This window comes from Chiloscyllium plagiosum, unplaced genomic scaffold, assembly GCF_037043375.1.
Source record: "Chiloscyllium plagiosum isolate Xiang-an unplaced genomic scaffold, Cpla_swu_hap1 HiC_scaffold_17, whole genome shotgun sequence".
NCBI classification, from domain to species: domain Eukaryota; kingdom Metazoa; phylum Chordata; class Chondrichthyes; order Orectolobiformes; family Hemiscylliidae; genus Chiloscyllium; species Chiloscyllium plagiosum.
In genome coordinates, this window is record NW_028270155.1 from 49,776,326 (window position 1) to 49,803,118 (window position 26,793).

General features: G+C 38.3%; 1 protein-coding gene across 8 annotated transcripts in view; it reads left to right on the top strand.

Annotated features, from left to right (window-relative positions):
- fto (FTO alpha-ketoglutarate dependent dioxygenase) overlaps positions 1-26,793 on the top strand; it is a 420,844-nt gene that overhangs the window by 126,999 nt on the left and 267,052 nt on the right. For all 8 annotated transcript variants that reach the window (XR_015759951.1, XM_087995912.1, XM_087995911.1 and 5 more), the window contains one exon: positions 21,850-21,969. Coding sequence is in view for 7 of the 8 variants with exons in the window: in XM_087995912.1 (XP_087852038.1) it covers positions 21,850-21,969 (120 nt within the window). In the remaining variant the exon portion in view is untranslated. The remainder of the gene's footprint in view (positions 1-21,849; positions 21,970-26,793) is intronic.

A 26,793-nucleotide genomic window follows, 5' to 3' on the forward strand; every position in this document is an offset into this window, starting at 1 on the left:
GAAAATACAACATGCGTTTACAAGAATGATACCAGAACTTAGGGGTTAAGGTATGAGGAACCATTATACAAATTAGGCTATTTTTCTCTAGAATTTAGAAGGTTAAAGGGTGATCTGATTGAAGTCTCCAAGATGTTAACAAGAAAAGACAGGATAAAGATAAATTTTTGCCACTAGTTGGTGATTCTAGATCAAGGGAGCATAGTCTAAAACTTAGGGCCAGATTGTTCAGAGAGCACTTCTGCACGTAAATGGTGGTAGAGGTCTAGAACTCTTTTCCAAAAACGCTTGTTGATGCTAAATCATTTACTAATTTTAGATCTAAGATAGATTTTTTTTTGAAGTGAAGGTATTAAGGGATATGGGTCAAAGGCAGATATATGGAGTTAGGCCACAAATCAGTCATGATCTCATTGAGTGTTAGAACAGGTTCGAGGGACTGAAGGACCTACTACTCTCCCTATGTTCCTCCAAAACAATGACAGGGTAATATTAGTTAAAATGTTGTCCTGTGTAAGAAGCTAAAGGTGTTACAAATGCATAGTTACATTTAGAAACAAGAGTCCTAATTTAAAGAGGGTGGAAGCACAGTATGTTGAGGCCACTTCATGTAGCAAATAGTCTGTTGATGCCATAGCTTCAGGCATTGGAGATGTTAGCTTGCAGATCTAATGTAAATAATTTATTGCTAGAAATGGAAATGGAATAGGACAATCCTTGGCATGGGGTATGTACTGAACATCCAGAAGGAAATAAAAGCAAAACTTCACACGAGCTTCAGTTAAAACTGTATTTGACTCCAAATATTGACATAGATCATGATTAATTATAATTGTGCAGGGTGACTCCTAATTTTCAGAATATAATTGCAAGTTAAAATGGTAGCCATTTTAAACAGTTCAATAATGCTACATACTAAGTTCCCAAACTCAATTTCGACATCTCTACATTCACCTGGTGCGCAGGGTTAAAATTAGGATTAGTACATTTTAAATACTGCCTGCCAAGATAATTAAGCTAAAGCTTTCTGCCTGTGGAAGTGTTTCAATAAATGCAGATACATTTCACTGCCTACCCTTTTTTAATCTCTTTGCTATAAAAGCTCTTCTATTGCTATTGAGATTTCTGATGCTAGTGTAAAACCTAATGAAAATGTAGTATAATAATTATTGCTGGGAATATGGATATTACGATGTAATTCTCGTATTACACCACTGATTTGTGATGACCATTTGTCTATACTGTATGTCAAAGTCACTTTGAGTATAGTGTCCATTGTGACATTAAACCTTCTCTGATGGAGTCAAGGGTAATCTCTACAGAATACCATAGCTGAGTAAAAGATTTTTTCTTATTTGTTGGATTTATTGCAGCACTGTGTATTTTCAGTGCACTACGTTGTTTCAAGGTCTGGAAAATTGTGGAGGAACAGAAAAAGTCTTATGTGAAGAGAGCAAGAGCCAATGTCATTGTTGCTTGCAATTAAATAGTAGAAGTCTTCGAATAAGCTAGTAATTGTCACAGATAAGTCACAACATGATAACAATGAACTACCCTGGTGACTGACATCTCCTCTGAGGATAATTTTTTCACTATGCCTTAGCCACAACTATGATAAAATGACAGTATTTTTGAACAACCGTGAAACCAAATAATATTGCTGTCTCAAGTGTTCAAGTCTGAACTGTCACATTTATGGCTGTTCAAATCATGAGCTTTTTATATATTGCTCTCTTTAACTTGAATTGAAGTTGGCCCTTGGACAGTGGTTAGAAATATGACAGAGTGCAGACTCGCACTGAAAGGTCACCAGTTATTTCTGCATTGTTGGAAATGACAGATTGGGCTGTTTGCTGTAGGTTACCCATGAGAGTCACATTTTTGATTCTTGATTTATTGATTTTTGGTGGCTAACTAGGCATTGTTTTAGGTATTTTTTTCTAGACTTTAACAGTTTGTCCTGCTGATGGGCTTTGCACAGAAAACTCTTAGTCTATGTGAGTGAGCATTGAAATGCAGCAAACTGAATCAATTACCTGGCTAGCCTTGAGATACTTGCAGCAAGGCATACTAACACACTATTACAGAATATATTAAGTTATCCGTGCAGCTAGCGGGTGATTATGTGGTCAGTAATAAGTCACACAAAAATATATGATCTGGCAGGCTTGATTGATTGAAGGACCTCTGAGCCAGCTGGACCATGCTTTCTGGTCCTAGCCAACTTACTGCTCTGGGGTATAGCTAAGAGCATGCTAGGTATTGATTTGTTAGTCAGCAGATACCACCTTGTGGTCCTCTGAAAATTGATTGCATGGCTCACAGACTAAACTCAATGTAGCAAAAGCTCAGCTGCTTAAGATGAAAGGGGTTAGTGTAGTTTGACTCTGGGGTCTGTGTTAAGAATATTGGTGTGCAAACAGTCACAGCAAGGGTAATGTATGATTCAGCATGTCAGAATAGAATGCTGATGCAGTTGATAGTTTGCCAGGTACAAAGAAAATTAAATATGGATTACCTGAACAGGTGGCCTTCATTCACTGCCTTGTATGTAATTTACTCAGCGTGTCGTGCACACTAAATGACAGGGACTATTGTAGCTAACCTTCGAAACAGTCCAGTTGAACAACCTGAGCTTCTGTCTTTAATCAGTGATTACTTCTGTTCTGCATGTTGTTGGTGGTGTTTAGAAAATTAGGTTGGTGTTTACATTTCATGTTGAGAACTCTAGTTGGGTGAGTGATGTTTACAATGTATCTGTGTACATCTTCAATAGTAACCATGTCTGTTTGCAGGCTGGCATTTGTAATCTAAAATGCGACACAATCATGTAGCAAGTGAACACTCTTTGACAACTGCAAACTGATACTAAAATAGATGAGTCAAATAAGTTCAACGATCTGTATTTCAGCCATTAGCCTTTCAAGTGTTTTTGGAGCATTTCTTGTAGACACTGGTTAACTTCAATATACATTATGATGACAGATAAAAGTTCAAATGCTTAGTTACTGCCACTAAACTGATATATATCAGTATACATAGAGTCTAATTCTTTTACTCTGAAGTTACCAACTTCAACCATTTGTTTTAAAGGTAGATATGTATAGCATTAGCCTTTAGATTGTCGACAGAATGTTTCTACTGTGATAACAGAACTGATAGAAAGCTATGTGACCCAAAACAAAGGTGCAGCAAACGTGAATTCTTCTACATTGACCATATCTCATGACATTCCTTGTTGAGGAATACCTTAAGTGGCAAATAGATAAATCCTCTCATGCCTTTAAAGAATTTGGTTTGTGAATCAGCATCAGGAAAATATGGTATCACGCTACTGCTATCTGTCAGCATTGACGATATGATATTGAAGATTATCAATATATCCATATGTTTAGTCTGTAATCACCAGCAATCTGATACTTGAAACTGAAATCACCATGCTCATTGCTGAAGCATAGTTGTTATGTCCAAGCTGAGAAAGAAGTTGAAACTGCATTAACTTGACTGGAAACTCTAAACTGTGACGCATGCAAGCTTGTATCTTCAGTGCATTCTCAACAGTGGTAAAATAGTTGGGTGAAAGGCTGAACGTTTTCCACCTTTATTGTCTCAGATGATCCTTGTCATGTATTGGCAGTAGTTGTCACTGACATAAAGATCCTTGAGTGTGCTAATTTGCTTAGCATATAATCATTGCTCAGGCAAGGTCTCCACTGGTGTGGCTATGTCCTTCAGATGGATGATGTTCTTATACCCAGAAACCTTCTGCACAGTAATCATGACCCACTGGTCAAGACTTCCACTGCAAGGACAAATGCAAGTAAGGTGTGGCAGATGTTGACATTGACAGTTAGGAGATAATCACTGTCAGTCACAACCATTGGAAGGCTAACTGTTCGGTAGGGCTTAGAGTCATAGAGATGTACAGCATGGAAACAGACCTTTCGATCCAACCCGTCCATGCCGATCAGATATCCCAACCCAATCTAGTCACACCTGCCAGCACCTGGCCATATCCCTCCAAACCCTTCTTATTCATATACTCAACCAAATGCCTCTTAAATGTTACAATTGGACCAGCTCCCACCACTTCCTCTAGCAGCCCATTCTGTACACCTACCACCCTCTGTGTAAAAAGTTGCCCCTTAGGTCTCTCTCATATCTTTCCCCTCTCACCCTAAACCTATGCCCTCTAGGTCTGGACTCCCTGACCCCAGGGAAAAGACTTTGTCTATTTACCCTATCCATGCCCCTCATAATTTTGTAAACCTCTATAAGGTCGCCCCTCAGCCTCCGACACTCCACGGAAATCAGCCTCAGCCTGTTCAGCCTCTCACTATAGCTCAAATCCTCCAACCTTGGCAACATTCTTCTAAATCTTTTCTGAACCCTTTCAAGTTTTGCAACATCTTTCCGATAGGAAAGAGACCAGAATTGCACGCAATATTCCAACAGTGGCCTAACCAATGTCCTGTACAGCCGCAACATGACTTCCCAACTCCTGTACTCAATACTCTGACCAATAAAAGAAAGCATACCAAAAGCCGCCTTCATTATCCTATCTACCTGCAACTCCACTTTCAAGGAGCTATGAATCTGCACTCCAAGGTCTCTTTGTTCAGCAACACTCCCCAAGACCTTACCATTAAGTGTATAAGTCCTGCTAATAAGCTGGCTGAGAAGAGACCCCAATGAAAGTGGTCAACAAATCATACACCTTTCCACTGTTTCTCTGCAGTAAATGCAAAAGGACAGCTATGTAATCAGAGGGCTCCTAAATTTCATCTGGCGATACTTCGTACACAGCTAACCACCTCACCATAAACCATCATGTTACTAGATGCTAGGCTTGCCACCCTGTATTTTTAAAAATATGTTGGAACTTATTCTAATTCCTGAATTCTAATGGTAGAATTGTCAGCTTGTTGGCTGTCTTTTGATATAAGTACAACATTTTTTCAGGGTTGTGGGTTTCTGCCATGGGTCTTCATCTGACTGAATAGCCCAATTCCCAATCCATTGATCATTAGATTTTTGGGCAGATATCCCTTGAAATAGTATGAGCCAGAGCACAGGATTTGTGTCTTTTTCTTTGTTGCCACTATTCTGCCTGTTTAATGTGGTGTTTAGACTTTAAGCTGCGGCCTATTGGTCAAATTGTCATCGTTTTGACTGATTTGTTGCTAGTTCTGTCCTATCATTAGTGAAGAAATTTGCACTTCATTGAGAGCTTCACAGTGTCTTTAAAACCCATTTTTTTGTGCTGCCTTGTAGCACTGGCTTTTTGTTATCTTAAGAGAACAGGCCAAGCTTGGGGGAGATATTTTCGGCCATCTAATCACAGTGTCTAGTCTATATTGTAGCCAATTTTAAAGATTTTTACTTGAATGCTTGTGTAGATTTTTTTCAAGCAGGACACTCGTGCTCATTTGACAGTTGAATTTGGAGGATGTGGGAAAGGCAGTGCTGATGGATTTGTTGTCACATGTACTGAGATACAGTGAAAAGTATTGTTTTACATGATAACCAAGCAAATCATAACCACATGTAAGTACATTAGAGTAATAGAACACAATGTAGAATATTGTGTTATAGCCACAGGAAGAGCAGAGAAAGATCAACTTTATTATATGAGAGACAAAAAGAGAAATTGCTGGAAAAGCCTAGCAGGTCAGGCAGCATCTGTGTAAAGAAAGCAGAGTTAATGTTTTGGGTCAAGTGGCCCTTCCTCAGAACATAATACGTGAGACGTCCACTCACTAGTCTGATAACAGCAAGGAAGAAGCTGTTTTTGAATCTGTTGATGCATGTTTTCAAACTTTTATATCTTCTGCCTTATGGAAGACAGTGGAATAGAGCATAACTGGAGTGGGAGGGGTCTTTGATTATGTTGGCTGCTTTCCTGAGGCAGCAGAAAATATAAATGGAGTCAATAGAAGGCAGAAGATCAAATGGGTTGTATTCACAACTCTGTAATTTCTTGTGGTCTATACCAAGCAGTTGCTATATCAAGTTGTGATGTATCTGGATAGGATGCTTTCTATGGTGCATCTATAAAAATTAGTAAGAGTCATTGTGGACATGGTGAATTTTCGTAGCCTTCTGTGGAAGTAGAGGTGTTGGTGTGCTTTTTTAACTGTAGCATCCACCTGGATGGAGTAGGACATATTGGATTCTGAGTGGTTGTAAAACCAATTTACTTAATCAGATCAAAAAAGAAATTGTAAATGAGGAATAATTAATGTACAAGTCATTATCACAAATGGAGTACAATTGTTAATGCAAATCTACATAAATGTAGTGTATATCGTAAAAATAAAGTAAACAGCCCACAAAGCAGATTACAATAATAATATAATTGGACATAACCTTTTGTAACCTTCATCCAAATACTTTCTGATGGGTCTGGAACATTCTTTTTGTGTTACAGTCTGCTACAGAAATGATAATCTCCAAGAGAAACTCTTAGACAATAGAATTGCCGATTCCACACATTTTACAAGAAAGTGTGGTAATAACTTTCTATTTAAACCGTGCAATGGTTGCCTATACTGCATGTCTTTGTCTTAATAATACCTGCAGCCCTCTGTAGAGAAGATGCAGTGGACTAAATGGCTTGTTTCTGCTCCCACGTCTTATGCTCTCTCTCTCTTTCTCTTTCTCCCAAAACATCTCCCCACCCACCAAAGGGCAGTTGGTTACGTATGATTTTGAATCAACAGGAAGTTAAAGGCTAGTGTTGTTCTATACAACATCAACAGAATGAACACCGAGAAATGGATCAAATAAAATGAGCCACAAAAATTTTGAATAAAGGTACAAAATTTAACAAGCATGCTGCAAGTATGAGAATCAAACCAAAATAACTTCATTATAAGCCAAAAAGGTAATATTGGATAACAGAAACACATTATAAAATGAAATAAATGAGCATAACAAAACATTCTTAACCTATTATTCGCAAGTACCACATTTTGACTCAAAGGTGTTTGTAGAAAAGAATTGTTTATCTGCTGAAATATTAGCCAAATGAGCAAAAGGGAGAAAGGAGTGAAACTCTTAAAGTGCTGGCTGAGTACTTGGGCCTGAGTCCACTATTGGAACAGGTAGATGAGGAATTTAAACTGGAAACTGCTAAGCATCTCATAACTCAACTCGAGCTGGAATAACCTAAAATATGCTAGAATTTAGAGACAGAAAAGAAGATGGTTTTCCAGTTCAGAAATTGGAAGTGGAGTTACAGTGTCAAAGAATGGAAGCTGCTCAGGGAAACACACCCCTCCTCCCAGCAATAGTCCAAATTTCTCTGCCCAGATCAAAGCTTTGAGGCCCTTAAGTACACTCGGTTTATACCAAGATGTGAAGAAATATTCTACAAATGCATTCGAAACGAAATGTGAATATTTCTAATGTTTGAGCAAGAAAGTTTTGTTACAGTACTTTATTTTGTTTTACAAATTATTTCAGCATCCAATGTTTCTGTTTTGGTTTCCAGTAAGTTAATTTTGGCTTATTTCTTATACTTAGACTTTTATCAATTTTGGTTCCTTTGGGCCAGATTTATTTGTTAGAAGCCCTTCTTGACTACATTTAAAAAGTTAACAGGATGGTTACAATGGCCATACAAAAATTTGGACCCTCATGGTCCAGGATCAGCTAACCAGGAAGGCTCAAGCAGTCTATTCACTGCTGATCACAAAATGTCCGTTGATTATGAATGGTCAAAGTTCCCTACTTTAGTGGATATGATTCATTCAAATGCAATTCTGCAGACCCAATCTGACCTCACCTAGTCTCCCTTCCCATGTTGCTGGACATGCCACCCTTATCCATCCCAGACTGAACTTTTCTAACTCCCTCCACCCTACCTTAAACATTGCATCACTTACCTGGTTCCCTTGTCACCTTGTATCCTTGCACCCACCCTCTTCCCACTTGGTGCTCTACTCATTTGGCATTCTGCTTACCTGGCACCCTACCCCCTAACCAGCTGGTATTCTGCTTTCCTGGCACCTACTTAACTACCCCCTCTCTATCTCAAATCTGATGGCCTGGCAGCCTAACTCCTACCCAGCTAGCACCCTATGTACCTGGCTTCCTACTTATCAGACACCATATGCCCCTATCCATCCAGCATTCTACCTTCTCAGCATCTTAACTTCACACTTAGGCTATACATTTAGCATTTGATACTAACTGTCAAAGTGGCTGACTGGACCTTTAAATTTCAGAATCTGTGGAAGCTGGGAAGAGCTGGATAAAAAGGGAGCCATATTCATTGAGATAATGGCTGATCTAATAACTCCTTTCAATTTGATATCATCCTTAAACGCTATGGTTGGTTTATCCCTTTCATGGAATCCTTCTTCCTCATTGGGATATACCCTTTCTCTGAGTTATGACTATTTTCTTAAATGTCTGCGATTGTTCATCAATTATCCTTTCTGCTAACATCTTTCCCACTCCACTCTAGCCAACTCTGCCCTCATTCCTCTATAGCTACCCTTATTTAAGGTTAGCACAGTTGCTTCCTAATTAGGTTTATCGCACACAAACTGGATGCTAAATTTGTCCACTTTATGGTCAGCATTTCCTGAATATTTAGTTCCCAGCTTTGATCTCCTTGTAAGTATATCTCTGTGATGACTAAAAGATTATATTTATTAACTTTTATTTGTGCCATCAGTTTATTTCTTTTGTTCTGAATACTCCATGCTTTAGAAAAGAGGCATTAATTTTCCCTTTTTATCATAGCTCCAATCCTTTTTGCTCTATTTACTACTTTTTGTTTAATGTTTGTGTATTCCATCCCTTTCTGTCCCTGGGTGTAATTTTCCCAATAGCTGCTCTGCAGCTTCTCTTGCTTTGTCAGCCTATGTATCACCTATCCAGAAACCTCCACCTCCTAATTTATTTGAAGCCCCTGTACAGTCCTATCTATTTGATTTGCTAGGATACTGATCCCAATTTGGTTTTAGTGAAGCCCACCCTGGTTGGAACAACATCCTTCTACCTCAGTACTGCCAAGGTAATCTTTGAACTGAAGCCTATTCCTCCCATACCAGCCATTCAACCACTCCTTCAACTCATTGACATGATTTACCTTAAGTGGATGATTTTTCTCCACTTCCTGCAGGTATCCCCAGCATCACAGATACCAGCCTTCAGCTCATTCAAATCATTCCACATGAATTGGGTGACACGGTGGTTCAGTGATTAGCTGGGTGCTCTGGTTTTCTCCCACAGTGGAGAAAGTGAGGACTGCAGATGCGAGAGATCAGAGTGGAGAGTGTGATGCTGGAAAAGCACAGCAGGTCCTGATAAAAGGCTTATGCCAGAAACGTTGATTCTCCTGCTCCTCAGATGCTGTCTGACCTACTGTGTTTTTACAGCACCACACTTTCGACTCTTTTCTCCCACAGTCAAAAGATCTACAGTTTAGGTGCATTGACCATGCAAAATTGCCTGTAGTGTCCAGGGATGCTCAGGCTAGGTGGATTAGCTATGGTAAATGCGGGGTTACGGGGATAGGGTGGGGGACTGGGTCTGGGTAGAATATTCTTCAGACAGTTGATGCAGAGTCGATGGGCCAAATGGCCTCTTACTGCACTGCAGGGATTCTCTGATTCTAAATCAAGCAACTACTGGAGTCATTTCTTACTGAAAAGTCTATTGTTATGGACTAGGCCAGACCACTCAGAACATTCTTAAGCAGGCAGCCCAGCCTATAATTTTACAATTTGTTTCAGTAAGTGTACAGTGAAAATTACCCAGAGTGAGTTAGTTAGGTTGACTACCAGGTTTTAAAACGGACAAAAACTTATTCACAAGATTACCCAATGAAACACAAGGAACAGAATAAAGAACCTCTACAGAACTTAGTCTATCCAACTAGACTTAATTATGATGTTCCGAATGTACACAGTGGTCCCAATAAGCAGAACCTCTTGAAAAACAATGTAAAAAAAATGGAACAGGTGCTTACGGGTTGAAATTAGAAGGGCAGAAAGAGAGAGAGTCTGTTCACACAGTCGACTGCTGAACTCCCAACCAGTTCTGGACTGAACTAAACTGCTCAGCTAGAAAGCTGACCACTCCCCTTTCATTCAACAGGTCATTTCTAAAACATGATCACTTTGGCCTGAAGTCTCATCTGTTTATATATAAACAAAAGGCCTCTCAAAATCCTTTTCATCTCTGTACCAAACCAGTCTGATCAGAGCCGAGCCTGGTTTATTACCCCTCTGGAAAAAATCAAGGACAGAGTATCCTTGAACCAAGGGACAACTTTTAGAACAAAAAGGACTACCTTTGTGACACTATTGCTCCAACAACATTCCTGCAATAATACTAAGACTTGTGCCCCAGAATGTGGCTCACCTCTAACCAAGCTGTACCAATACATCTACGACACTGATATCTACCTGATAGTGTGGAAAATTGCCCATCTCTGTTCTGTACACAAGAAAGAGGACAAATTCAACTACTGCTCCATTAGTCTACTCTTGATCATCAGGAAAGTGATCAAGCAGCACTTGCCTCATGTAACCTGTTCACTGACACTGGTTTGGGTTCCACCAGTGCCACTTATCACCTGATCTATTACTGTTTCAGATCAAGCATGGATAAGAGCTGAATTTTAGAAGTGATGTGAGGTTGACTGACCTTGATATCACGACCGCATTTGATCGAGTATGGCATCAAGGAGCCCTCGTAAAGCTAGAGTCAATGTGAATCATGGAAAAATGCTTTGTTGGTTGATGTTATATATGTCACAAAGGAAAATAGTTGTGATTGTTGGAGGTCAGTCATTTCAATTCCAGAAAATTACTACAGGGCATAATTTTTCAGGGCAGTGTCCTAAGCCTAACTACCTTTAAAGTTTGTGAGAAGATTTGTAGCTCGGGTGCTCATTGTTGTGGTTCTGTTCGCCGAGCTGGGAATTTGTGTTGCAGATGTTTCGTCCCCTGTCTCGGTAACGTGACCATACATCAAGAACATTTCTGAACTGACAGCCAGACTACTACGACCACTAGGACTCATAACAGCACACAAACCAATAGCCACTCTCAGACAACAATTCACCAGGACAAAGAACCCGATACCCAGCATGAGCAAAACTAATGTAGTGTACAAAATCCCATGCAAGGACTGCGCAAAACACTACATAGGACAAACAGGAAGACAAATAGCGATCTGTATCCATGAACACCAACTAGCCACGAAATGACACGACCAGCTATCGTTAGTAGCCACACACACAGATGACAAGCAACATGTGTTCTGACTGGGACAACACTACTATTATAGGACAAGCCAAACAGAGAGCAGCCAGGGAATTCCTAGAGGCATGGCATTCATCCACAGATTCTATCAACAAACACATCGATCTGGACTCAATATACCAGCCACTGCAGCGGACAGCTGGAACTGACAACCGGAAGCGGCAGAGACAAACCACTATAAATGCCGGAGGAAACAACACAGAAGCGCTTCACAGGAGGCTCCCCTAGGTTGTCACCTAGACAAGCGACGAAACGTCTGCAACACACATTCCCAGCTCGGCGAACAGAACCACAACAACTACCTTTAGTTTTTTCGTCAATGACCTTCCCTGTACCATATGGTTCGCAGTGGGAGTGTTCACTAACGAATGCACCATTCGTGACTCTTCAGATGCTGAAACTGTCTGCATGTCCAAATGCAGCAAGACCTGGACAATATTTAGGCTTGGGCTGACAAGTGGCAAGTGACACTTAAGCCACACAACTGCCAGGCAATGGCAAACTCCAACAGGAGAGAATCTAACCCTCCTTCCTTGGCATCCAATGGCTTTACCATCATGAATCTCCCACGATTAACATCCTAAGGTTACTATTGATCAGAAACTGAATTCAGATTGTTCTAACACGCGTTTCGTTAACACCAAATTTGCTGTAATGTGATTGACGAATTGGGGACATGGTTTCTACAGCATGAACATTTAAAGTGTGTATTGGCTGTAACACGATTACAGTGCCAACACTTGAAGTGCTGTTTCTTTAGTGCCATTTTTCTATAACGTAGGATTTCACTAGAGTGCAACCATTGTGTTATAGAAGAACTGACTGTATGATTAGTCATACAATACTGTGGTTCAAGAGCAGATCATAGACTAGGAATCTTGCAGCGGGTAAATCATCTCCTGACTCCTCAAAGCCTGTCCACAATGCAAAGCACAGTCAGGAATATGATAGAACACTCCCCACTTGCCTGGATCAGGAAAGCTCTGTTTTATAGCTCACTTGATAATCACCAAATCAAAAGACATGCATTCGCTCGACAAGTGATGCTCAATAACAACAGTATATGCCTTCTGTAAGATGTACTATAGAAATTCAGCAAGGCTTCTTAGATAACATCATCCAAATTCATGACCTCTACCATTTTGAAGTTCAAGTGCAGGAGGTACAAGTGAACACCATCACCAGCAAATTCCCCTCCAAGCTACTCGTTATCCAGACTTGGAGCTATATCACCATTACTTTGATGTCAATTTGTCATGATCTTGGAACACCCTCTCAAATGACAGTGTTGGTCTTCTTAACAAAAATGGACTGTAGCAGTTTAAGAAGGCAGCTCACTATCATCATCTGTAGGATAACTGGTGATGGGGAATAAATACTGGCAGCTAGCGATCCCCAAATCCCATGAATGAATTCAAGAAAACAGTTTTGGCTGTTGCTCAGATAGTAATCCTGAGGTTATTATCTTGGCGGTTCTGTTATTTTATTTTGCTCCTAACTGTTCAAAATCTTTCAATCGGGCTTACTTTCCAATTTTGCTAATCTCATTGATAGCATCATAGATGGTGACAAGTGGATTCCAATGATTAAGACTGTGTGTCATGAAGTATTCCCCCTCACTCCCCTAACCCCTCTTCCCCGCCCTGCCATCTAATGTGTGAAATAGCACTAGTTTTAGTTTTTATCTTTCAAAAAAATGAATTCAGAATCAGTTTATGAGCAGGTGGTGAGAGTAGGGAAGGGAGATGTGTTTTAAAACTCACAATCTGTCGGGTTTGAAATACAGTTCTGGTCACATGTTACAGGAAGGACACAATTGCTCTGGAGAATGTACAGAGGAGACTAATAAGAATGTTACCAAGGCTTGGAACATTGCAGCTATCAGGAAATATTGGATTGACTAGGCTTATGTTCCATTTAATTATGGTGGCTGAAGGTTGACTTAATGGAGATGTACAATATTAGGGACGTTGAAAGAGTACACAGGAAGGCCTGTTTCCCATTGCGGAGGGGTCAATTACCAGGGGCTCAGTTTTAATGTGATAGTCAGAAGGATTTTCGGAGACAGAATAATTTTTTTCTACCCAAGGAGTGACGGGTGTCTGAGATTTGCTACCTGATTTGATGGAAGAATCAAAACCTCTAAACTTGGTTAAAAAATAACCTGAATCTAAAAATGAATTGTTATCAGCTACAAGGTACAGCTACCAGGTACTCGTACATGGAATTATAATAGACAGCTAGCTTTTTTTTTTATTAATGGGTGCAGTCACAATAGGCTGAATGGTCTGCTTCTGTGCTGTAGACTTTTCTATGGTTCTATGGAGGACAGCTCAGAGCAAGTTGGATCATCATGAAGATGTTTGGAACTTAAGAACATTTTCCAAGTTTCAACTCATTGGGTGTTTGCTGGAAAAGTTAGTTACAGTTTAGATGTCATAGCTTGCAGATTACTGAGAAGATAGCCAAAGTAAATGACAGTTTGACAAATCTGTGTTCTAATTAAAGTAAAATACTAACTACTACTTTGACTTTATGGAAGGCAGATGAGGCCTAGTCTCCGTTTGAATTTTGTGAGGGATACTACAATGGGTTTCTTGCAGTGACTTATTGTAAACAAAAGCCAAACAGGTTAGCTTGGAAATACAGGAAAAGTATACAGAATAAGGGACTGAGTCATCCACAATTAAGAGATGGTAGAATAAAGTTTACCTTTGAGAATATCTGCAGCTGGGGAGAACTCTCCAGAGGGCTGTAGCATACTTATAGGTGGTCGTATAGATGTAATAACTATGAAAATTAATGTGTCTTACAAGAGTATTTGATGGGGCTGAGGGAATAAGAGGTAAACGGAATGCATAAACTTAATAATAGCACACAGTGTTATAAATTATATTGCTAATAATCCTTGTTGTGTTTAAGTCCTTCTTATGGACCAGTCCAAATCCCTTCAAAATATATTAAGAAGATAGAGTAGACCTTAACTTTCACTTATTTTAAAGATAAGTGTAAAGCATTGCATTCTAGATGGAATTTGATTGATCAAACTACACAACTTACAGCAAAACACACATTAGTTTTACACTTGTTAAAATACAGTCAAAATAAAAAGAAAATAACAGAATTGGCTTAAGTGTAACTCTGTCAAAATGCTTAACAAAATTATATATATCAATTGCTATTAATTAACTACTGATGTTCCAATATAGTAACATCCCATAAACACACCCTTGGAAAAGAGAAATTCAGGAAAATAGATTGTCTCACCTGCAATTCTAGCTTTAGAAAGAGAACTCCAGCTTTTAGCTGTAACAGAGAGAGAAATAAGAGAGTCAATATCCAGTTTCAAGACCCGAGCAACTGCAGAAAGCTACAACTAAAATCCTGGTTCTGTGGGAGCTTGACCCTATCCATTTTGGCTGCTTCAATTGTTCCAATTTGTAAAAAAACAAATCCCAAGGGCTCACAAGCTGTTTACTTTATTGGCTTTTAGCTGAGTGCTCATCACCTCTGACTCGACCTTTCTTCGTAAAAACACAGAGCTCAAAATATACCACTTAAAGCCATGGTATCGTCATATCCTTTATATACAATTCCATTTGTAATTTGTTAAGAAAATGCAAAATCTTGTGGTGCATTCCATGCTTTTAAAGCAGAAAATTTGGATTTCTTGCTAACTGAATTGTAACAGTTTGGATTCCTTCACTTCCTTTGGGGAAATGCCATTGAGCCTCTTGGTACTAGAAGCATAATTGAAATCAGTGCTTCAGTTGGTGGTGAATGACAGACACAATCTTTGTTTTGATGGCTTCATATTGATATAGGCACTGCTGGTTGCCTGACCTTTATGCAACATGCTTTTATTTTACGATGATAATGCAGTTTCTGCAGGTGTGCCTTCCACATATTGTAGAGTCATCATAGCTTCTAATATTCTAAACTTAATTGCAGTATTTAAAGAAAGTTGTGATGATGTATAAGGAAAGATGATTTTGTTTTGATATAATTGATCCATAATACTGATGCATAGTCCATATAACTAATGTTTTGTAACATTAAGTCTGATAATCTTTGTAATGGCAAATATCATATGAATTTTAAAAATGTTAAGATTGTGACGGTATCCATCAGTGCTAGTTTAGTTGGAAGTGTTCCAACTGGAATTTAGTGTAAAATATTCACTTTTACGGTAAAGTTATTTTCAGTGTATTATAAAAGGCAATTCGGACAGGCACCTTCTATAACAAAACCATTTTGTTAACTTAATTCCCACGACATTGACATCATGAAACAAAATGTCTAATTTCAAAATTATGTTTTACATTTATGTTCTGTACTCAGGAAAATGATGATGGAAAATCAAGTGTACCTAATCTATAGATTTGCAGGAGAAGTTTGTTAATCCAAATTGATTTCAGTCCTACTCTGTTAACAGGCTGCCTCCATTTCCTAAAACCACCAGACCCCTAGTTTAAACTTAATTCCAAAGTTCAGTGAAATAAACCCTGGGTGTGTCCAGATGAACTTTTCCATCAATCTAACAATGTCCTATGAAATAAAAAGCTAGTTCTGCGGTAATCTTCAACCAAGTCACTATTAGCCTGCTGCCAACCATATTTTTTGCAGCTGTGTTGTTAAACTGCTCCTGCTTCCAAACTGTTTCTGCAAATAACCTAATGCCACTCTCAAGTATAAACAGATTTCAACCAGTTTGATGTCTTTACCACAGAAATTAATTATTCTGTGCCAGATTGTACAGCTCCTCCAAACACTGCTGCTGTAATGTTTGTATACTGGATTATTTTTAATGCAAAATTTAGTTGTAGTAAAATTTAGTACAGTTTAGTTGGAGTACAATTCTGCTGCTGCTGATGGTCCAAGATCCTTTATGGGTGCCCAGTCTTGATCTGTTTGAAGTCTGTCCCATTTAGAATGATGATTAGATTAGATTACATTAGATTACATTACAGTGTGGAAACAGGCCCTTCGGCCCAACAAGTCCACACCGACCCGCCGAAGCGCAGCCCACCCATACCCCTACATATTACCATTACCTAACACTACTGCCAATTTAGCATAGCCAATTCACCTGACCTGCACATCTTTGGACTATGGGAGGAAACCAGAGCACCCAGAGGAAACCCACGCAGACACAGGAAGAATGTGCAAACTCCACACAGTCAATCGCCTGAGGCGGGAATTGAACCCGGGTCTCTGGCGCTGTGAGGCAGCAGTGCTAACCACTGTGCCACCGTGCCGCCCACATGATAGTGCCAGACACACATTCAAAGGTATTTCCAATGTGAAGACGAGACTCTGTCTCTGCAAGGAGTACGTGGTGGCCACTCTTACCGATACTATCAGGACTGATGCACCTGTATCATGCAGATTGTTGAGGATGACTCTTAGCACCTACTGTAGATCCAGTCTATCAGCTATGCCCTGTAGGATTTGACTAGCTTGGTCAGTAGTGGTACTGCCCAGCCACTCTTGGTGATGAAATTGAGTCCCCATCCAGAGTACATTCTTCGCTCTTGCCAACCTTAGTGCTTCCTGTAAGTGGTGTTCATCATGAAGGAGGACTGATTCATCAGTTGATAGGAGACAGTATGTGGTAGTCAGCAGGAGGTTAGTTTGCCCATGTTTAATCTGATGCCAAAAGACTTCATGAGGTCTAGATCAACAGTAAGGACTTCTAGGGTAATTCCCTTCCGACTGGGTACCAATTCTTATAAGACTATTGGATGAAGTCCATCTGGACCAGGAAACTTTCAGCCTTTGGCTCTAATAACCTTTGCTGTACCCTTTCCTTGCTGTTTGATTTGTTTTAAGTTTCTTCCTCCTTTTTGTCTTGGTTTACAATTAGTTCTCGAATGTCTTCTGTAGTGAAGACTGACACAAAATATCAGTTCAATTCCTCCTTCATTTGTTTACTCTCCATTATTAATTGTGCATTCATATCTTTGAGAGAACCAACATTCACTACAGCTTCTCTTATCCTTTTTAAGTGCTCATGGAAACTCCAACTAATAATTTTTACATTTCTAATTAGATTACGCTCAACTTCTAAGTTTTCTCTAGTTAGTTTTTTTAATCCAACAATTCATAATGTGATTCCACAACAGTGCAACAATTCACCGTCCAAGATCAAATCTTCTACAAACAGGCCACCATAGGTCAGAAAGAGCCAAGGTGACTGGTGTGCTGCCTGACATTTGGACCTTAACCTGTTTTGAAGAGCGAATCTTGACCCTGACTACCCTGTGAGGTTGCCTGACAGTACCCTAGCCTCTTGACTGCCCTTGACGTATTGTGCTGGGATTCCATATCTCCCTTGTCCTGACCAAAGCTTTTTGACAGTTATGATAAATTTTGTGGATTTATCTCTGTGCTAAACAGCAACGCAAGGTAAAAGTATTGTGGCCCTAATACCTCTGGTTGGGGAGGAAGAAGAGGAAAGTGGCTGCAAGGCAAGCTCATGCAGGGATGCTCTGAGTATTTAAGATAGGCTCATAGTGAGGAAGCATTCACAAGGCAAGTGAAAATGCCAATACATGCACCTTGGTTCACTCTGTAAGGAATGTGCCTATCTCTTTGTGTGTAATGTCTTTGAGGCAAAATTTCAATGCTAATTGCTAGTGCACCTTGAAGTACAGCTTTAAAGTGCAGAAATAGGTCAGAGAGGTACCATGAAGGTCCCCAGAGGCTGACAGTTGACAGATGCCAGAATTCATGAATGGGGTGATTGCAGACAGTGCCCTGGTACATGCCCTGAGGTGTTGTGTAACCAAGATGAATATATAAGGAGCGAGTTGGAGTTGCTAGGTATTCTGGCTTTTTTGTTGAAGGTTCTCGCTATCTAGAATTCTGTAGCTGTTCAGATTATAGGAGACTACATATTAATGAGGCGAGATGTGCAGTTAATGAGACTAACAATAAGCAATAATCTCTGTTCATATGCATCTCATTTTTACCAAGTGAGAGTATCAGCTGAATGCCTGGAACTCTGCTGGAAAACGCCGTTAGTGAAGATAGGCTTCACTTGACTGTTGATGATTCTTCAAGATTTATCACCATAGCCCACATAATTCAGGGCCCTTCAAGATTCCATCTTATGAGGTTTGATGGCTGCTCTATTCAGTTACATCATTAAAATTCTCCATACATATTAGATTTTTCTTATGAAATATTTGACATTCTACTCGGGCACACAGAGTAGTGAAGTCATGAAGGGTATACTCTTCTACGTTTCTATCTAAATTCTACTGCTCTTCCAAAAACCATGCTCCCATAATGACAGCAGAAGCAGGGTATTAGTAGAAAAGGTAGGTAATGTTGCAGTGTTACAGTAAACTATACTGCTCCTCTGACCACTGTGCTTGCATCATGTTATTTTGTACTGAGTTTTCTTTATGCAATATTTAGCACTGTCAAAGAATCACCATGATCGGAAATAAATGACATATGTAAAATATATTTTACAACAAATCTAAATGAGCATAACAACACTGCAGTTCAGTTACCTTCATTTTCTTGGATTAGAGCATTATTTCGATATCATAAAAGTTGCATAGAACTGGAAATAGATCCCAAATTGTTGCAAGTTCAAGCTGTATGAAACATTGCAGCTGTTCTAGCAAAACTTTGAATATTTTTACATTTCTTTAAAATTTAAAGTGATGAGCTATGACTAGCAATTTAATCATATCAGCATCTGCTTCATTGTAAACTCCTCTCTCTCCAAACTTGATCATCAGTAAGGTGATGGAAGTGGTGGTCAACTGTGCTAAGAAGCAGCATTTGCTTTGAGGGAACCTGCTCCACTTTGGATTCACCATGGCCACTCAGCTAAAAACCACATTGCAATCTTGGTTCAAATAGGGAAAAAAGGCTAACCATGAGCAAAAGGCGATACTGACTGCTGTGGATGTCAAGGCCACATTTGACTGAGTAGGCATCAAGAAGTCCTACCAAAACTGGGTGCAATGGGAATTAGGGGTAAATCTCTCCACTGGAGTCACACGTGGCACAAAAGGAGATGGTTCATCTCTTCACCATCTTCAGCTGCTTCATCAATAGCCTTCCATCCATAATCAGGACAAAATTGTGGATGTTACACAAACCTTCTCAGAATTACAAAACTTTCAAGTTTTGTATCATCTGCAAACTTGGAAATTATTCCTTGCACACTAAGATCTAGACCATTAATATCGATCAGGAAATGTAAGTGTCCTAAAATACATTCCTGGAGAGCTCTACTACAAACCTTCCTCTGACCTGAAAAGGATCTATTAACCATTACTTCTAATTATCCCTATCCATCAGCTAATTTTGTATCCCTGTTGCTACTGTCCCTTTCACTCCATGAACTATAACTTTTCTGAAGTCTGTTATTTTAATTTTAGTCAGCAAGCAGAGAATATCTTGCCAGTGAAATTCCCGTTTCTAATATAATAATATACTTTTATTTGAATTGCTTGAAGCTCTATTTATTGTGATTTCATTAGTCATTGTTTTGTCCTTCTATCCCAGAAGGCCCTGTGAACTCCTGTTCTCTGCAATCAGTCAAAACACAGTGGAGCTTTCAGGCATCTGCATGATACAATAAGCGAAGGTAGCCTACGTCTTGGCCTGCATAGCCAGTTCTCATCCCACTGATAATTGTAGATCATCATGTGTAAACATCTTTAGAGACTGAGGTTTCCGGTTTTGAGACTAATGTTTGACTGTGTTGGCTGCACATTGATCAATCTTTAAATCTTGATTACTTTCTGCTAACGTATTAACTATAACTCGGTATTGTTTTGTCAGGTATAGAATTATTGAATACTTTTACTATATTGAATATTACACAAAACTGGGAAAAACAGAGTAATATAATGTAAATTCCATGTTTCTGTAGTCAGATTTTCACAGGTAATAATTCCCAAAATACAATGCGATATAGAAAAGATTAGATGTTCACACCAACTTCATCTCCAAAAGCTCATCTTCACCACCACCTTCACCCACCCAATCTTCCATCGTGCAGAACCGCAAATGTCATTGCCAGTATTTTCCTTTGACTCATGCATGGATCTGAAGTGACCATCGAATGCCTGCCATAGCAATTTTTTTCTTCTAGTAATATTGATAGTTTGATTGCATAAGATTTATAAAATACAGGTTAATAAGAAGCTATTGTCTTGTGAATTTTTTTGTTCATTAACTGCAGAAAAAGAAGGCACATTTTGTGGTTTCCAATTTCATTTCTTTGTTTGAATATATTCTTAATGTAAACTCAAACAATGCAGTGGACAGGACAGATAGCATTAAATGCCTGCACGTTTGATATATTCAAGGGCTGTGTGTAATATACAGCAATGAATAGTTTGTCTTGAAGACCAGATTCATGCTTCTGATTTTTTTTTTTGTTCTGAAACTATTCAGAAATTAGCAATCATTTCAATTTATTTCTGTTGTTTGAATGTCCTCTGTGGAAATCAAATAGAGAATAATGCTCATAACATTCAGTAAACACACAAAGAAATTATCTATTCAATTTCTTCAGTAGCTACTGTATGATATTTTCAGTCTCTATATTCCAAAGCAATCAGATATTTTAGTTTATTTTCTAAACTTGTAACTGCAGGCTCACATGGACAAAATTTAATCATTTGTGACATTTTGGTTTCGAGATATGTAATCAGCAAAACCATGAATTCATGTATTATATAGTAGGAAAAAACCCCATGAAATACAGTGTAGATATTACATATTCACATAAATTTGTTGTCCAGAACTGATCTTATTTTGTATTTGATGAACACAGTTATACTAGACATTTATATGGGCTCCTGTGAATAGCGGTAGTGTTCCTGCCCGCTCCAGTAGCATTCCTGTGCAGGTTGATTAGAAAATAGCTACATCAGGCATTCATGAGGGTCAGTTGGAACTATAACCATGATGGAACAAAGGAACAGGAGTCCCTTGAGCCTATTTTGCATTCAGTTTGATCATGTCTGATCGGTTCCTCAAATCCATTTACTCACCATTGATATATACCCACTGATACCCTTTTCTAAAAAAAAAGCGAGAGTTAATCACACAAGCCAGATTTTAGCAAAATGATCAACGATTGGAGATGACTTGCCCACAGGCTTGGATCTCAAGAATAATGATATCAGCTTTAAGATCTTAAATTACAACAGAAAAATGCTTGAAATGCACTTGTGTCTTTCAGCATTTGTGAAGATGAAAACAGTTGGTTTATGCTTCAGGTTTGGACCCTTTCTCAGATTACCTCAGGAGTCTCAATCTAGAAATGTTAATCTGTGTTCTTCTTCGCAGATACTGATGGGCCTGATTTTAGTTCGATGTTACAATATTTCCAACGTATTCTGAGTATTGTAGTCTTTGCTATGTAGGACATTGAGGTGTAGGCTATTGACACTAATGTTGAGAGAAATATGCAAATTTGTTTATTGTTAATGGATAATATTCATTTTTACTAAAATAAGCAAATACTGTACATAACAGTGCCCAAATGATAAGATATCTCAGCTTTCTATATTTCTTGCTATAGGTTGAATTTGAGTGGTTGCGACAATTCTGGTTTCAAGGGAAACGTTCAGCAAAGGCAAGCAACTGGTGGTTTGGACCAATGATTCTGCTGGAGAACTCTTGGAGAGAGATGGAGCAAATGGTATGTAAATTATTGTATTTTACTGATCCAGCATTGAGCTATGGATAATGAATGTTAGTTAGGAAATATACTCCCTCCTGTATTAATTTATTCAAACTAAATGTCCAGTCTGTGGTTCAGACTAATGACAGACAGCTATAGTTTCTTTCTTTGGTTAAAACTATGAAAATGCACTGCACGTGGAATTAAATATAAAAATGGAAGAATAAAGTCATTCTAGAACCCTATTAAATGCAATTGATACAAAGCCATATGACTCTATTTTGAAATAGAGTGGTGTCATAAACATTCTTTGGATGGCGCTTGGATAAGAACTTGGATTAAAAAAATGTCTCAGATGAAGCCAATTTATGATCCTAATTTAACTTGCACAACATTCTGTTAATCCATTACTCATGTTGTCAAAGACTCATATTGACTTCTAGTTACTCAACAGCTCAATTTTTAAGGCTTCTCCCCCATCACTTTAAACTTACTACAGTCCTATAATCTCTAAGCTATATATGCTTCAAGAATTGTGGCGCCTCAAGCATTCCTAATTTTAATCTATTCATGATTGGTAACTGTTCCTCCAGCTACCAAGACCTGGAATTCTTCCCCTTGCCAACCCCACCTCACTCCTGTACCTTCCTATCTTGCTTTTTATCATTAAGACATTCATTAAAATTTAGCTTTTAGTCCAAATTTAGTTTCATACAACTTCTGTGAAGTCCCTGTATTGAGAGCACTGTGCACATGCAAGTGTTTAATTCATTAAGTCAGAACTTAATGTCCCAATGACCTTGTCCCCCCAAAATCATCATTTGGAAGTAATCAACAAACCTTGGTACCACAAGATGATACTCGAGTAGGTTTTTCTGAATGTGGCTTCACGCATGTGGCTAGTCATTTTGAATTCTTAAGTCACCTGCAGTGGCCAGTGTAGTTTAAGAATTAAAACAGCAGAGGGTACTATTGCATCAGCAGTATACTGAAGCCGCAATGGCCAGAAAACAAGAAAGCAATCAACAGCGTTTAACAGGACAATGTAACTTATCATTGGAAAATAGCCTCACTTTCATTTGCACATGGATGTCCATTTACTGTGATCCTAAATTTTGCAATAAATCAAATGATTAAATTGACTGACAAAAGTAGATCTTGTTTAAAAAAAGAAATTTATAGAGATTTGGATGTGCATTTTGGCTCGATTCAGTCACAAGTATGTCCATTGGTTTCTGGGAAACTAGTAACATAAATAATCTAGCTCCAAAAATGATCATAAATGGCTCTATTCAGGTTTAATGGGGATTGCACATTTAATTCTTAGGAATTTAACTAATTCAAGATTGTTAAAATTTTAATTTCAACGGTAATAGGCTAGTATTTAAAATGATTGAAAAAGAAATACTTGAGAAAAATAGATAGCTGCTGCAATCAATGTTTATATCCATATATTACTGTGTGCTAGGGTAGTCTGTATATTATTGTGCTTCACTGTGAATCATGATACATTTATAATTTATTTTAACATTTTTGGAAACTTGTAATTAATTTCAAAATATTTTATCGATATCTTCTCTAATCTGCTGGCAAGTAAATCATTCTGATTTTTGACACACACATCGTGTTGTCAAGAACTGATTTGTCGGGGTGGCATTATAATTTGGAGCACCACAATATGATGGATAGAATAGAATTTCAGGTCCCACACAGACTCGTTTTAGTTGCACTGCTGTGGAGAAGCGCTTGAGAACTCCTTCAAAAAAAAGGAGTAACTAATCGCAAAAACGCAAAGAGAGAGAATGTGTATCATTCCTGGGCTGATGCGACATTCTTTCACTTAGCCAGCTCAAAACCAAAGATTTGGCCAGTAGCCTGACTGTCATCTTAGCTACAGAAAGTGTTTAGCCATTGGGACCAGAGCAAGGGAAGAATGAGAGCGGAATTAAAGGGCAACAACCATATACACCCTACAATAAAGCAGGTTAATGTTTTCGTCACTTTTAAGTTTATGAAGCCTTTATTTAATATACACAGAATTGTCTACAGCAATTCTGTGCAACCAGACATGAGTCTAATGTTGATATTTTAATTTCTATTTGTACTCATTTTCTTTGTGATTACTGAAATTTTGGTTCACATTGCATAAGCAAAAGTCTTGCACACAATATAATTTGATCTAAAGCACTTATTTTGTTTGATTTGTATTAATTAATAGTATTTTCATCACTAATATTGTATTACTGTCAGATATAAAAACAAAATCATATTTCTTTTCCAAGTCTTCATGTCATTTGCTGTATTTTTCTAAACACAGTTTATTCAGCCCTTACTTGGAGTTCATGACTGATTATAAAGATGAACATAGAGTCATAAAGATGAACTGTATGGAAACAGACCCTTTGGTCCAACTCATCCATGCTGACCAGATATCCTAAATAAACCTAGTCACATTTGTCAACGTTTGGCCCATATTCCTCTAAACTCTTTCTATTCATATACCCATCCAGATGCCTTCTAAATGTAATTGTACCAACCTCCACAACTTCCTTTGGCAGCTCATTCCATACATGCACCCCTCTCACTCTAAACCGATGCTATCTAGTTCTGAACTCCCTTACCCAGGGAGAAGACCTTGTCTATTTACACTATTCATGCCCCTCGTGAATTTATAAACCTCTATAAGGTCACCTCTCAACATCCAACACTCCAGAGAAAACAGCCCCAGCTTATTCAGCCTCTCCCCCCAACCCTGGCAACATCCTTGTAAATCTTCACTGAACCCTTTTAAGTTTCACAACATCCTTCCAAAAGCAGGGAGATCACATTTCAATGAACAATTGTTTCAAACGGATCAGCTTTTTTTTCTGGGATGCATATATATTTCCTGTAAAATTAGGTAACAGAATCGTAAAAGAATGATGCAAGTGAAACAGTGTTTAGTGATACTGTCAAAATACATTCACATAAGCAATATTGTTATAGGATATGTAATGCACACCATGTTACGTGACTTTACAAATTATGAAGTCGATTATCCTTGCTGAAAAGAATCACTACATAATCCTTCTGTTCAAATTTATGCCAAATTTAATTCTTAAAAATCAAAGCTATCAAGAATCATTAACCTAACTTGCTTTTCTTTTTTTAAACTAACTTTCATGGTACTCTTGTTTACAATGATGACATAACTGGTTTGAAGAGTCTCTAAGTAATCGACAGTGTTGAGGGAGTTAGCTGTAATGTTGTAAAGGGTACCCATGTCCTTGGACTTCCTACTCACACTGTCAGTCTGAGTATTTCCTCCCAAACCTTGTGGTGTGATAAGAAACATTTTGTAAAGAAAAATATTCTTTTTAAAAAATAAAGGGAGAAGCGATTGCAGAGGTAACCAGAGTTATCTGTTTTAAATAAGATATACCATTTATGACACTGATTCTTTAAAGAATATCCATGTCCACATCGGTTGGTGTAATGATTGTATTAACTGCTGTGTACTTACATTTGCTGCCACACTTGATAGTTTACCTTGTATGCCATGAGAATTGTGGACATGCTCTCAAACAACCATTGAGATGACATGTGAGCTTTAAGTGACACATTTGTGCAAAGGTACAGTGCCCGTGCAGAGCTTTATATTGGGTTTGGCACTCTCACAAGCATTTGGTGCTTTCAAACACATTCATTAGAAGAAGCCATTATGCTAATTCAGCGAGCTGCTGTATGATAACCACATGCTGCTTTACATGCTTTTCTTCTTTCTATGCTACAGGAAAGGTTTAAAAGTTCACCATCTCTTTTGTTGACCTACATTTGCTGAATTTTTAAAGCCATCATCAATCAAATTTATACACCCGTGTTTCACATGTCGCAGTCGCCTTACAATTTTTGTGCCGTATTGTAGATTGCTTTAGTAAAGTCAGTTTTGCAGAATGAAGCCTTCTTATTATCATACCCAACAGTACAATGATGGCAGCTGGTCTTTGCCAACCAGCACGTATAATATTAAACAGCTGTAGCTGAACAGGTTTATGTATATTTAAAAGTGAAAGAGAAAAATGAATGGATTTGCTCAGAAATTAGATAAGGAAAGCTCTAAAAATATTGGAAATCAGGTGAGTATGAAGAAGTACTGCTCCTACTATGATTTAATGTGTTTTGATATTAATATATAATCTAATATCAGATTTATTGTGGTTCGTTGGGGCACTTTTAACCAAGTCAATACTTCACTAAAACTGATCATATTATGACATAAAGCGGGATCAGTTGTGCACAAATGAATAGAAAATATTCAAAATCCTTTGTTAATAAAGGGACTAATATACTAAAAGATTGGATAATGAACAGGTTTCAATGTGTCTAAACAGTTGCCATTTTATTTCTATATGAAAACATGCTTTTCTGCACTGTACAATTTATAAAAATTTCAGATTCCTTCAGGAGGGAGAAATAATTTTTTTGAGGAATGCTGGGAAAGAAATGGCCCAGTACCCCAGGTTTACCAATCCTACACAATGTCTCATGTTTATCCTTTTAATTCTGAGTTTTCTTGACATTTTGCTGAACACAAACCTGTTTTCTATTGCTTAGCATCTTGAAGAATTGTATTTGATGAATTATAGTACCAAGTATCAATAAGAATTTCAACAGTATTTTGTAAGTGAACTTTACAAATAGGACGAGCCTGATAATGGTGCAGAAATGCTACATAGTCTTCCTGGGTTAATGACAGTTTCTGAATTTCATTGGTCAATCTTGACTGCTTTTCAGAATACCATGATATTATTTTAAATAATGTGAAAACCATTTTTTTTACCAACAATACCCCTTCCCTAAAGT